Source organism: Triticum aestivum, chromosome 1B, assembly GCF_018294505.1.
Source record: "Triticum aestivum cultivar Chinese Spring chromosome 1B, IWGSC CS RefSeq v2.1, whole genome shotgun sequence".
NCBI lineage: Eukaryota > Viridiplantae > Streptophyta > Magnoliopsida > Poales > Poaceae > Triticum > Triticum aestivum.
The window spans coordinates 274,632,564-274,644,577 of NC_057795.1; the positions used below are offsets into that span (position 1 = coordinate 274,632,564).

The 12,014-nt window shown below is 43.7% G+C and overlaps 1 protein-coding gene across 3 annotated transcripts; it reads left to right on the forward strand.

The window, feature by feature from the left end:
• Nucleotides 1-10,234: 10,234 nt before the first annotated feature.
• Nucleotides 10,235-11,581, forward strand: LOC123119273 (serine/threonine-protein kinase SAPK7). 3 transcript variants are annotated; one of them, XM_044539012.1, is made up of 3 exons: nt 10,279-10,717; nt 10,870-10,924; nt 11,014-11,581. In XM_044539012.1, the coding sequence occupies exons 1-3, from the start codon at nt 10,598-10,600 to the stop codon at nt 11,067-11,069; spliced, it is 231 nt and encodes a 76-aa protein (XP_044394947.1). In that variant the 5' UTR covers nt 10,279-10,597; the 3' UTR covers nt 11,070-11,581. The 3 variants fall into 3 exon arrangements, 2 of the variants coding, with proteins under 2 accessions (XP_044394942.1, XP_044394947.1); XR_006458586.1 differs by lacking the exon at nt 10,870-10,924 and having other exon boundaries at nt 10,235-10,717; nt 11,374-11,581; XM_044539007.1 differs by having other exon boundaries at nt 10,278-10,717; nt 10,870-11,581.
• Nucleotides 11,582-12,014: the final 433 nt, after the last annotated feature.

Here is a 12,014-nt window from a genome sequence, read left to right on the forward strand (position 1 = left end):
GCTCTTAGCAAACAAACTATACGATCTTGTGCTATGCTTAGGATTGGGTCTTGTCCATCACATCATTCTCCTAATGATGTGATCCCATTATCAATGACATCCTATGTCCATGGTCAGGAAACCATAACCATCTATTGATCAACGAGCTAGTCAACTAGAGGCTCACTAGGGACATGTTGTGGTCTATGTATTCACACATGTATTACGGTTTCCAGTTAATACAATTATAGCATGAACAATAGACAATTATCATGAACAAGGAAATATAATAATAACCATTTTATTACTGCCTCTAGGGCATATTTCCAACAGGAGGTACTAGTAGATGGTTGTGTTTAGTAAGGATGTTGATGTTAAGGTTTGTGATTCCCGAAGCATGCACGTATGGTCTACTAACTATGTAACCAAATTGGCGCGCATTGTATTTTGATTGTTTATCTTTGCGTGAAGGTCGGGGCGCGCGATGGTTAACTCCTACCAACCTCCCCCCTAGGAGTATGCGTGTAGTACTTTGTTTCAAAGGTCTTTTAAATTTTTGCAATAAGTATGTGAGTTCTTTATGACTAATGCTGAGTCCATGGATTATACGCACTCTCACCCTTCCATCATTGCTATCCTCTTCGGTACCGTGCATTGCCCTTTCTCACCTCGAGAGCTGGTGCAAACCTCTCCGGTGCATCCAAACCTCGTGATACGATACACTCTATCACACATAAGCCTGCTTATATCTTCCTCAAAACAGCCACCATACCTACCTATCATGGCATTTCCATAGCCACTCCGAGATATATTGCCATGCAACTTCCATCATCATCATATACATGACTTGAGCATTCATTGTCATATTGCCTTGCATGATCGTAAGATAGCTAGCATGATGTTTTCATGGCTTGTCCGTTTTTTGATGTCATAGCTACGCTAGATCGTTGCACATCCCGGTACACTGCCAGAGGCATTCATATAGAGTCATATCTTTGTTCCAGTATCGAGTTGTAATATTGAGTTGAAAGTAAATAAAGTGTGATGATCATCATTATAGAGCATTGCCTCAATAAAAAAAGAGAGAGGCCAAAGAAGCCTAAATAAAAAGGGGGGGCAAAGAAGCCTGCCCCAAAAAAGAGAAAAGGGGCAATGTTACTATCCTTTTACCACACTTGTGCTTCAGAGTAGCACCATGTTCTTCATATAGAGAGTCTCCTATATTGTCACTTTCATATACTAGTGGGAATTTTCATTATAGAACTTGGCTTGTATATTCTAACAATGGGCTTCCTCAAATGCCCTAGGTCTTCATGAGCAAGCAAGTTAGATGCACACCCACTTAGTTTTCAGTTTGAGCTTTCATACGCTTATAGCTCTAGTGCATCCGTTGCATGGCAATCCCTACTCCTTGCATTGACATCAATTGATGGGCATCTCCATAGCCCGTTGATTAGCCGCGTTGATGTGAGACTTTCTCCCTTTTTGTCTTCTCCACATAACCTCCACCATCATATTCTATTCCACCCATAGTGTTATATCCATGGCTCACGCTCATGTATTGCCTGAAGGTTGAAAAAGTTTGAGAAAACTAAAGTATGAAACAATTGCTTGGCTGACACTGGGATAGGCATGAGGGGTACCTTGTGTTAAGAAAAGGGAGCATAAAAGACTATATGATTTTGTAGGGATAACTTTCTGAAGCATTGATATTTTGAAGGACATGATTGTTTGTTGGGATGCCCTAAGTATTATTGTTTTTATGTCAAATGATAGACTATTGCTTTGAATCACTTGTGTCTTAATATTCATGCCATGATTAGACATATGATCAAGATTATGCTAGGTAGCATTCCACATCAAAAATTATCTTTTTTATCATTTACCTACTTGAGGACGAGCAGGAATTAAGCTTGGGGATGCCGATGTCTCCGTCGTATCTATAATTTTATATTGTTCCATGACAATATTATTCAACTTTCATATACTTTTGGCAACTTTTTATATTATTTTTGGGACTAACATATTGATCCAGTGCCCAGTGCTAGTTCCTATTTGTTGCATGTTTTATGTTTTGCAGAAACCCCATATCAAACGGAGTCCAAACAGGATAAAAACGGACGGAGAATATTTTTTGAATATTTATGAATTTTGGGAAGAAAAACCAACGCGAGACGGTGCCCGAGGGGGCCACGAGGCAGGGGCGTGCCCCTGACACTCGCGGGCACCCCGTAAGGCGGTTGATGCTCTTCTTTTGCTGCAAGAAAGCTAGTTTTTGGAGAAAAATCTAGGCGAAAGTTTCAACCCAATCGGAGTTACGGATCTCCGGATATAAAAGAAACGGTGCCAGGGCAGAATCCCAGAACGCAGAAACAGAGAGAGACAGAGAGATAGATCCAATGTCGGAGAGGCTCTCGCCCCTCCCACGCCATGGGAGCCAAGGACCAGAGGGGAAACCCTTCTCCCATCTTGGGAGAAGGTCAAGGAAGAAGAATAAGAAGAAGGGGGGCTGTCTCCCCCTTGCTTCCGGTGGCGCCGGAACGCTGCCGAGGGCCATCATCATCACCGCGATCTTCACCAACACCTCCGCCATCTTCACCAACATCTCCATCACCTTCCCCCATCTATATTCAGCGGTCCACTCTCCTGCAACCCGCTGTACCCTCTACTTGAACATGGTGCTTTATGCTTCATATTATTATCCAATGATGTGTTGCCATCATATGATGTCTAAGTAGATTTTCGTTGTCCTACCGGTGATTGACGAATTGCTATGATTGGTTTAATTTGCTTGTGGTTATGTTGCTGTCCTATTGTGCCCTCCGTGTCGCACAAGCATGTGGGATTCCCGCTGTAGGGTGTTGCAATATGTTCGTATTCTCTTATAGTGGGTTGCTTGAGTGACAGAAGCATAAACCCGAGTAAGGGGTTGTGGCGTATGGGATAAAGGGGACTTGATGCTTTAATGCTATGGTTGGGTTTTACCTTAATGATCTTTAGTAGTTGCGGATGCTTGCTAGAGTTCCAATCATAAGTGCATATGATCCAAGAAGAGAAAGTATGTTAGCTTATGCCTCTCCTATATAAAACTTGCTATGGGTCTAGTAAAGTAGTCAATTGCTTAGGGACACTTTCACAACTCCTACCACCACTTTTCCACACTCGCTATATTTACTTTATTGCTCTTTATCTAAACAACCCCTACTTTTTATTTACGTGTTCTTTATTATCTTGCAAACCTATCCAACAACACCTACAAAGTACTTCTAGTTTCATACTTGTTCTAGGTAAAGCGACACTAAGCGTGCGTAGAGTCGTATCAGTGGCAGATAGGACTTGAGAGAATATTTGTTCTACCTTTAGCTCCTAGTTGGGTTCGACACTCTTACTTATCGAAAGAGGCTACAATTATCCCCTACACTTGTGGGTTATCAGATTTCACTACCCATATGCATATGAGGCAAACACATTCAATTCACACCACTCAACATCAAACAAGATTCACACAAACGATCTAACTACTATTACAAATCGATCGATTCTAACTACTTGGAAGAATACTAGTAGTAACAGGGTGGTCGTCTAGAAATTTTGATCGGTGGAAGACTCCACAACATCAGATGTAGCTTCGTCTTCGTAATCATCATCACTGTCATCATCTGCATTACCGTCCGTGTCGATGTCATCCAATATGATGTAGTCCTCCGAACGAATATCCACTTCGGGTTCTTGCTTTGGGTTTACCACGGGTATTCCTAGCTTTTTCTTCAGCTCTTCATGCTTCTCCAGTAGCAGAACAATTTCTTCCTCATATCCATCACATGTTGATTTGAGTTCCTCTTCTAGCTTGATATTCCTCTTCATCACCTTCTTGGTCTTCTTCATGATAGTGCACATCTGGTTCTCATATCAACGAATGTGCCGATCCATCTCCTGAATGTACACTGCAATTGATCCATCCTTCCTGGTGCGAATCATCTCCCATTGCTCATCTCGGCATCCACATATCGGATAGACGTTGTCTTCAAGCTCCTTGTGGTACACCTCACAAATGCCTCCAAAAGTGATGTGGGCTGCCATGCTCTTTCCCAAGTTCCAACTTGGTGCATCCAAGGTAAAATTAATGGGCTCCGTTGTTGGTGCAAACGTCCTCCCAGGTACACGAACTTTGATCTTCCAGTGCTCCTCTTCCGGTAAAGTTGCAGTGAAGACTCTAGTGAAGCTTAGTAGTCTAATGTTCATGTACTTCGTCACTTCCTTCAAGTGTCGTCCGAAAGGGGTGTCGTCATCCGGATGAGTGAACTTGTTCCTGGGGTCCGCCATCTATAGAGTAGAAATAGAGGAGAATTAGAAATGAGCAGAGAAGAGTATCTTGTGGCTTTTCCTAGTGGTCGCATCCTACAGTCAGCGTGTGCTCTGATACCATCTTGTAGCGACCACGATCCCAATGGACCAAAGTCTCTCTGCTTAAGTGTCATCCCTGGATCGATATGCTGACACACACAATACTCAAGGAATTATAACAGAGTTTCAATCACACACTTATTACATCGAGATCCTCATAAAGAGTATTATTACACAAATAATATGGCTGAAAGCCATCTAAGCAAAATAACTGCGGAAGCTTCGAGGATAAATGAGTCCATCAAATCCAGTGGCATAGCTGAGTGCATGACAACGACCTATCGCACCTTATTCTTCATCGGTAAAATCTGCAACATGAGACGTTGCAGCCGTGTAGGTCAGCACATGGAATATGCTAGCAGAGTTACACTTTAGAGCACTTTAATGTAAGAAACTATATCTACATGCATATTTGGCTGATGGGGGCTCTAAGTTTAATGTTTTGCATAAAGCTAATTTTTTCCTACAACAAAGGAATAAATTTTATTTACTACAAAGTTTATACCAACGATTGAGAAGGTTCCTCCAACTCAAATCCCAATATTAACCAAGTATCATAATTAAACCCAATTCATTAATTAAAGAGTGATGAGATCAATAATAATATCCACTTCTAGATACTCAAAATGTCATAACCGGGGACACGACTAACCATGATTAGTTTATACACTCTGGAGAGGTTATGCACTTTTCCCCACAAGACTCGACCGCATCCATGATCGGAATATCGAGACATAGTCTTTCTGAAACATTAACTCTCTACTCTGGGTAGAGCGGTACACCTACTTTCCCCTACATCTGCTAGTCCACCTCTTCAAGAGCTCACACAACTTACTCAACTATGCTAGAGCGCATAATGGCTTGTGGCTGCACACGGAAGTTTCTAGGCATGAAATATCATATGATCTGTTTGAGCCTGGGTGGCGAACCGAGGGAAAATCACAAGGGTACTCCGGGATTCCCATGGGCAAGCACTGATTTCTCCGGGTGCCCCAACCAATCCACCCAGATGTGTATTTAAATTGCCACCTTAATGTTAACCAAAATTATTATCTCTCACAACTTCCATGTACATGACGATCCAATCCCCATCTACGACCATGGCTAAGCAATAATTGAGCATAACATATATTCCCGGGTGACCAAAGGTAATAGGTTCCTACCTCAAGTACTACAACTAAACCATATGTTCCCAATCCTACTCATGCAAATATTTGAGGGGCAATACTAATGCATAGCAAAAACTGGGTAGTGAGAAAAGTATGATCAAAGTGTAACTTGCCCTGCTAACGATCGGAAAACTCTAGAGATTCATAGTAACAAGCTTCGCACTCCAGAAAATCTAGCGTAGACAAACAATAGCATACATAAGCAATCAAGAAAACGATGCAAAGAGAAAACGAGAAAAGATCCAAATAAAACTCAAAACAAGCAAGTAACTAATCTAAACATAAAACAAATTCTAACATCATCGAATTTATGTGGATTAGATCTTAATAGTAGTTACATGTGATTAGCTACGATTTGCAAAAAAAATCAACTCAAATGGAGCTATGAAACTCAACATACAAACAAAACAAGATCAAATTCAAATATGAACTAACTCAAATTTAAATTTTCAAAAACATGTTCAGGTTGGTTTACTGGATAGAGGGGATCGCTCTAAACATTTAGGCGTTGGTTTCGTCTAATTTGGACAAACGAGCTAAAAGTTCCGAGGGTTTAAAGATCAGGGGCTAATCTGCGAAGAAAATATTCGCAGATAGGTCCCTGGACGAAAACTAAAATAAAAAGAAAAATCCTATCGAACGAACGTTTGCTACAGAACCTAAACTAACGAATTCGTTCGTTACAGAAACTAATCTGACGAACATTCGCTAATAACAGATCAAAAAATAAACCGAACGAAAGACGAAAACCGAAAAAATAAACCGGGTGAACCGGATCGGTTTATTACCGGCTCGGGATGGTTCGGCCGGCGGCGACGGGGTCAACGGCAACGGCGGTGGCTTCGGGTGGAGGCGCCGTCGGGGTTCGGCGGGGCGGCGCGACGGCAACAGGCGGCGGCGCGGGGCTCCGGCGGTGGGGCAGCGGCGGCGTGCGCCGCTAGCTTGCGGTGGCGGCGGCTAAGGACGACGACGCCTGTAGCTTCGAACGAGGAGGAGAGGGGGGTTGGGGCGGCTACATAAAGGCCCGGGGGGGTCCTGCTTGGGGGAGTGGGCACGAGGCGGCGGCGGTGAGGACTCCGGCTCAGACTCCTCCGATGGTGGGGCGCGGCGGCGCTCGGGACTCCTGTCCCGAGTCAGTCGGGCGCGAGGGCGGAGCTAGGCCGCGGCCTGGCGCTCAGCTGGGCCGGGCCAGTTCGGCGGAGTTTTGTTTTAAACACATTTTTCCAGAGACTAAAACACACAAAAATAAATATAAAAAAAATAAAAATTCCAAAAACATTCACGTAGCTATATGGCCTTATTATTGACCAAGTGAACATTTTTTCTGGACCTAAATGCCCAAATTAAAAACAAACATTACAATAGTAATTACTTCGCTAACTAATAAATAAATTAGCGAATAAAATCAAATAAACTCTCCAAAATTCAAAATTCAAATTCCATTATTTTTCTACCGAATTGAAGAAGTCATATTATCTTCTCTCATTATTTTTAAAATATTTGGAAAAAATAATTTTGAAAAACAATTTGACCTAATTACCAAATTTTGATAAATCAAAATTGAATTTTGCGAAACCTCCAACTCTCTCAAATTGGTCCTTGAGTTGCTTAAGGCCTCTTGAATCAAAAAGCAAGAAAAACTAAACAACAAAATGCAATAAATCATGAATGCATATGAATGATCTATGAATAACATTCAAATTGAAAATTGGGATGTTACATGTTTATACATCTCTGTGGGTAAACTATACTAGCTCTATTAGTAGTATTTATAGTCCATCGCAAAAATGTGGTATATACTTCTTCACAAAATATATGGTGTATACTCCAACATGAAAAAAGTGGTCTATAATTTATTGAAAAAGATGTTGTATATACTCTATCGAAAAACTATGGTATATGCCCATCATGAAAAACTGGTATATGTATATGCTTCATATACTTCACCGAAAAACGTGGCATATACTTCGTAAGAAAGGGGTATATACTGCCATCTCAAACAAATTGCGGCATATATTTCCCTGAAAAAATGTGGCATGTACTTCATAAAAAAGGGGTATATACTCCCATCTCAAACAAATTGCGGCATATACTGAACCGAAAAATTGTGGCATATACTTCATAAAAAGGGTAAATACTCTATGGCAAAAAATGCGCCATCGCAACAGGATGGTATATACTACCGTATGAAAGTAGTATATATGACCTATAAAATTAAATGCATGTAAGCTCACAAAATTAACATATACACCTCACGCGTGAGTACTAACTCCCTTGAAAGTATATAGTTGTACATACCACATGGAGCATGCGTCATGTGGTCTAAAAAAAGATTAAAATAGGTTATATACTTGTCCATACCACATGGAGCATGCGTCATGTGGTCTAGAAAAATTAAAATAGGTACGGTGGCCAAAAAGATTACCTAATTTCTAGGATCAAGCACCTACACGCCACACCTTTGGGAAAGTTGTTACGTGCTTCTGTTTTTTCTCCTGCGTATTAGTTTGTTAGTGGGTCTATCCAAGTCAAAGGATCTGTTAAGGGGTGGGAGTATGTACTTCCGGGAGTACCGAAGAGGAGTCATATATGTCAGTTACTGGGTTTAGACTTTGCTATTTGATAAAGCATGCGATGTAGATCATACGGGACAAGCTGTGCTAAAATATTTATTGCTACAACCAGCTGAAGAATGCGTGGTCCTTTGTCTGGGAAATTCAATCAAAGCAATTGCTATTGGTTACTCATATTTATGATGGGAGAGGAGAAAAGTTAGTGCATAATGAAAAGGTACATTTTTTTGGAAAAGGAGGATGATCCCCGGCTTCTGCATCTGGGAGATGCATGCGGAGATTTTATTGATTATTCTCGAGGACCTTACAAAATAGAACAACAATATGCCTGAATCCGCCATCTTAGCAACACCTGTCACTACTTCTATCCAAATGATGAAGGGGTGCAAGCTGGGCCACATACCCAGACCTTTCACCTAAGCCTAACATCTAAAGCCGGAGGCCTCGGCCGAGCCATCTGCCGGGTCTGGGGCTCAAACCGGTCCGACGCACTCACATGTGTCGTCGCCGCTATCTTTCACTGGTCCATCTTCAGAGCAGATTGAGGTGACAACCTTGACAGGTCCTCCGCCATCGACGCCACCACGACACCAAACGACGACCTCCACCTACGCAAGCCTTGGCAGGTCCTCCGCCATTGACGCCACCACGATGCCAGCCGACGACCTCCACCTACGCGAGTCCATCTCCAAGCAACAAACATAAATCCATGCTAGGATAGGATCGCACCACCGCCATCGCCCACCACCCACAAGCGCCATCCAACCCCAACGTTCCCAAAGCGGCGCCTTCAAGAAGGGAACGACGCCGTGAGCGTCGCCGCCGCCCAACAAAGTTAGGGCTTTCGTCCGGGAGACCTAGGGGAAGGTGAAGTGAGGAGATCAATCCATACCGACGCTCAGGCGTCGGCGTCGGCGCGGCCGGTCATGGCCGGCCAGGGATTTCGCCGAACTAGATCACCGCCACCAGCAGCGCGTCCTATACAGTACCGGCGACCAAGAGGAAGCGCGGCCCGACCAGGCTAGCCCGCACGCCTAACAAGGGAGGAGGGAAGGCGCCAGATCGCGCGCACCGACCGTCGTAGAAGCCGTCGCCGGCTGCCAACGACCACCGGATCCCGCTGCCCGCGCGGCCAGGTCACCAGATCCATCGCCTGCACGGCTGCTAGCCGGCCATGCCTTGCCAACGGAGCCGCCGCTCCAGATCCGGGGTTCCCCATGCAGAAGCAGGGCAACCGAGGACCCGCCGCCACCATCCTTGGCGCCCCGGGCTTGGCCGGCGGCTGCCTCAGGCGGCAGCGAGGAAGGGAAGAGGGGGGTTGTGTGAGGAGGAGGGGCGGTTAGGGTGAGAAGGTACATGAATCTAAGTTCATAGCAATCGCAATCAGAGCTTTGGTTGTTAATTATACTATGGCGAGTCATGCAAAGGCGACGTCAAGCGACATGGCTCGGAAAGACCAAGGAGCAACTATGTGAAGCTAAACGTGGATGGCCCGGACTTCTAGGGCTCGTATGGCGCAGTCATCAGAGACTCGAATGGCAGATTTGTCGCAGCAGGAAACGTGAAAATCGATTGGTGCGGACATGTGCTTATAGCCAGGGCACTGACCTTACGCTTTGGTCTCAATTTGGCAACTCCAGTCGGGTGTAACCGCATGGAGGTGAACTCCGACAACATCGATGTGATAGAGATAATGAACAATGGCGGTTGCTCTTTCGGTCTATCGACGGTAGTTTTTGATGCTATATATCACCTTGCGTGTGATTTCCCGCATATTTTTTTGAGCATCCTTCTAGAGAGACTAATTGTGCTATCCATGATTTAGCTAAATTGGCTAGAAGTAAGGTGTATGCAGGGTGGATGAAAAATGCACCCCCAGAGACTGTTGATACTCTTGTAAAATATAATATGATGATCACATTGCAATAAAGAGTATCTTGATGTAAAAAAAATTAACAGATTTAAAAATTATGAATGTTTTTTTCTTTTGCGCAGGGCATGGAGGATGCTTGAGTGGGCCTGGTGCATGCACAAATTCATGGATATAAATGACAAACTCATAAAGGAGCAGTCCGTACGTCGTTCGTTGGTTCGCTCGCTCGCCTCCCACCCCCATCCATCGAAGCCACCAGCGATTTTTATTTAACGTAAACCACCGTCGGTTTATGCCACCGCTTTTTTTAATCCAAATTAAGAGGAAAAACCCAGCCCCCATCTCCGCACGGTTCGCGCTCTCTCTCTCTTGGCACGCACAACCCGATCCTGATCCCTCAACGCACTAGGGTTAGCGACCTCCATGCCGCCACCAGCCGCCATGCCGACATTACCTTCGACCAAGACCGACGAGTCCACGGGATCCCACGAGCGCGGACTTGGAGGAGTTGATCTGCAAGGTCAAGGTGCAGGCCTTGCCCCAACGCAAGGAGAGGAGCGCCGGTGCCTTCGGCAGCAGCTCGGCGCAGGCCGGGATCCATGGAGAGGTACGAGGTGCTCAAGGACATCGGCGACGGCAATGTCAGCGTCACGCGCCTGATGCGGAACAAGGAGACCGAGGAGGTCGTCGCCGTGAAGTACATCCCATGGGGCTTCAAGGTAATTAGGTCTCCCCTGTGATCTATTCGTTCCAGCATGGGCTGCTCCGTTGAGTTTTTCTTATCCCGTCGGGATTCCCCTACTGCATATATAGTAACGGGCAAACTTTTGGGTGTCCTGATGTGTTTGCGGATTGATGAGAATGTGGCCAGGTAGATCATAAACCACCACTCGCTGCTGCACATCAACAAAATCCGATAAAAGGAGGTGTGTTTGCTATCTATTCCCTTAAGCCAATCGAGATGATTTTACATCGAGATGATGTCGCCTCTTTAACGGGGAATGATGAACAACAGGGGATGATGAACAGCATGGGAACAAGGAGGAACTTTACCAGCCTGTTATAGACTAAGCACTAAAAGCATGCTTGCATTCACTTTAGCTCGTTCATTCTGTTACAGAGCAGTGCTTTCGTTATGTGTATGATGCTTGCTGTTTCTTGAAAGATCTGTTCCAAGGAATAAATTCTGATCTTTTGAAACTATGTTTTTTTATGAAAAGTGGAACTACAAGTAATTTGTGGCTGGAATTTAGTGGTAACCTTTATAATATGGACTGCTTATGCGCGCTGGAAGTTTTGTAATAACCGTTGTTGCACATATGTTATCAGCATGAGAGATATAATATATTCTTTTCATCCTCACAAACTGTTGCAGATGGAGCTCATTTTGCAGAATTTTCTACTAAGTTGCCAAATTTTGAGGGCCTGCAATTGAAGAATACAACACTTTTTGTTGGAGTGGAGACTAGAGTAATCATATCTGCTGCAAGAGAGATGTATTTTCTTTTTGTTGGACATTTTCTGCATCTTTTATGGATGGTAACATTTGAGACAGCAATTTCAGTGCAAGCCATCAAGATCAACTTCAACATGTCTGGTCTCTAAAAGTTAATATTGACCATCATTCGTGCATCCTCTAAGGTATAGTCAGTACTATGAGTAACTTACGAGACATTGACTGTAGAAGTTCTTATACAACTCTTGTGAATTCTAACCGTCTTATTCATTTAGGATACCTAGAAGTATGTGGTACACAATCTGAAATAATTGCAGGAAAAATAAAGCATTACATCCAGTACATCGAATCATCAGAATTGATGGGACATCTCTATGTATAATCCTGAAGGAAGTGCTACTATTGAGAATGCTCCAACTGAATCAGTCAAACATGAACGTTTGACAGATGAAGTAAATCAGTTGCTGGAGAAGGAATACAGAAAAACTATTCTATATGGTCTCCTTGAGGTATTTTGACATTTTAAATGTCCGCCTCTGGATCTTATAGTTGCAAATACT

What these genes read in the sequence shown, in the direction of transcription:
- LOC123119273 (XM_044539007.1), top strand. Translation starts at nt 10,598, where the DNA reads ATGGAGAGGTACGAGGTGCTCAAGGACATCGGCGACGGCAATGTCAGC. An exon ending in ACATCCCATGGGGCTTCAAG is followed by an intron (nt 10,718 to 10,869) that starts GTAATTAGGTCT and finishes GAATGTGGCCAG; the next exon opens with GTAGATCATAAACCACCACT.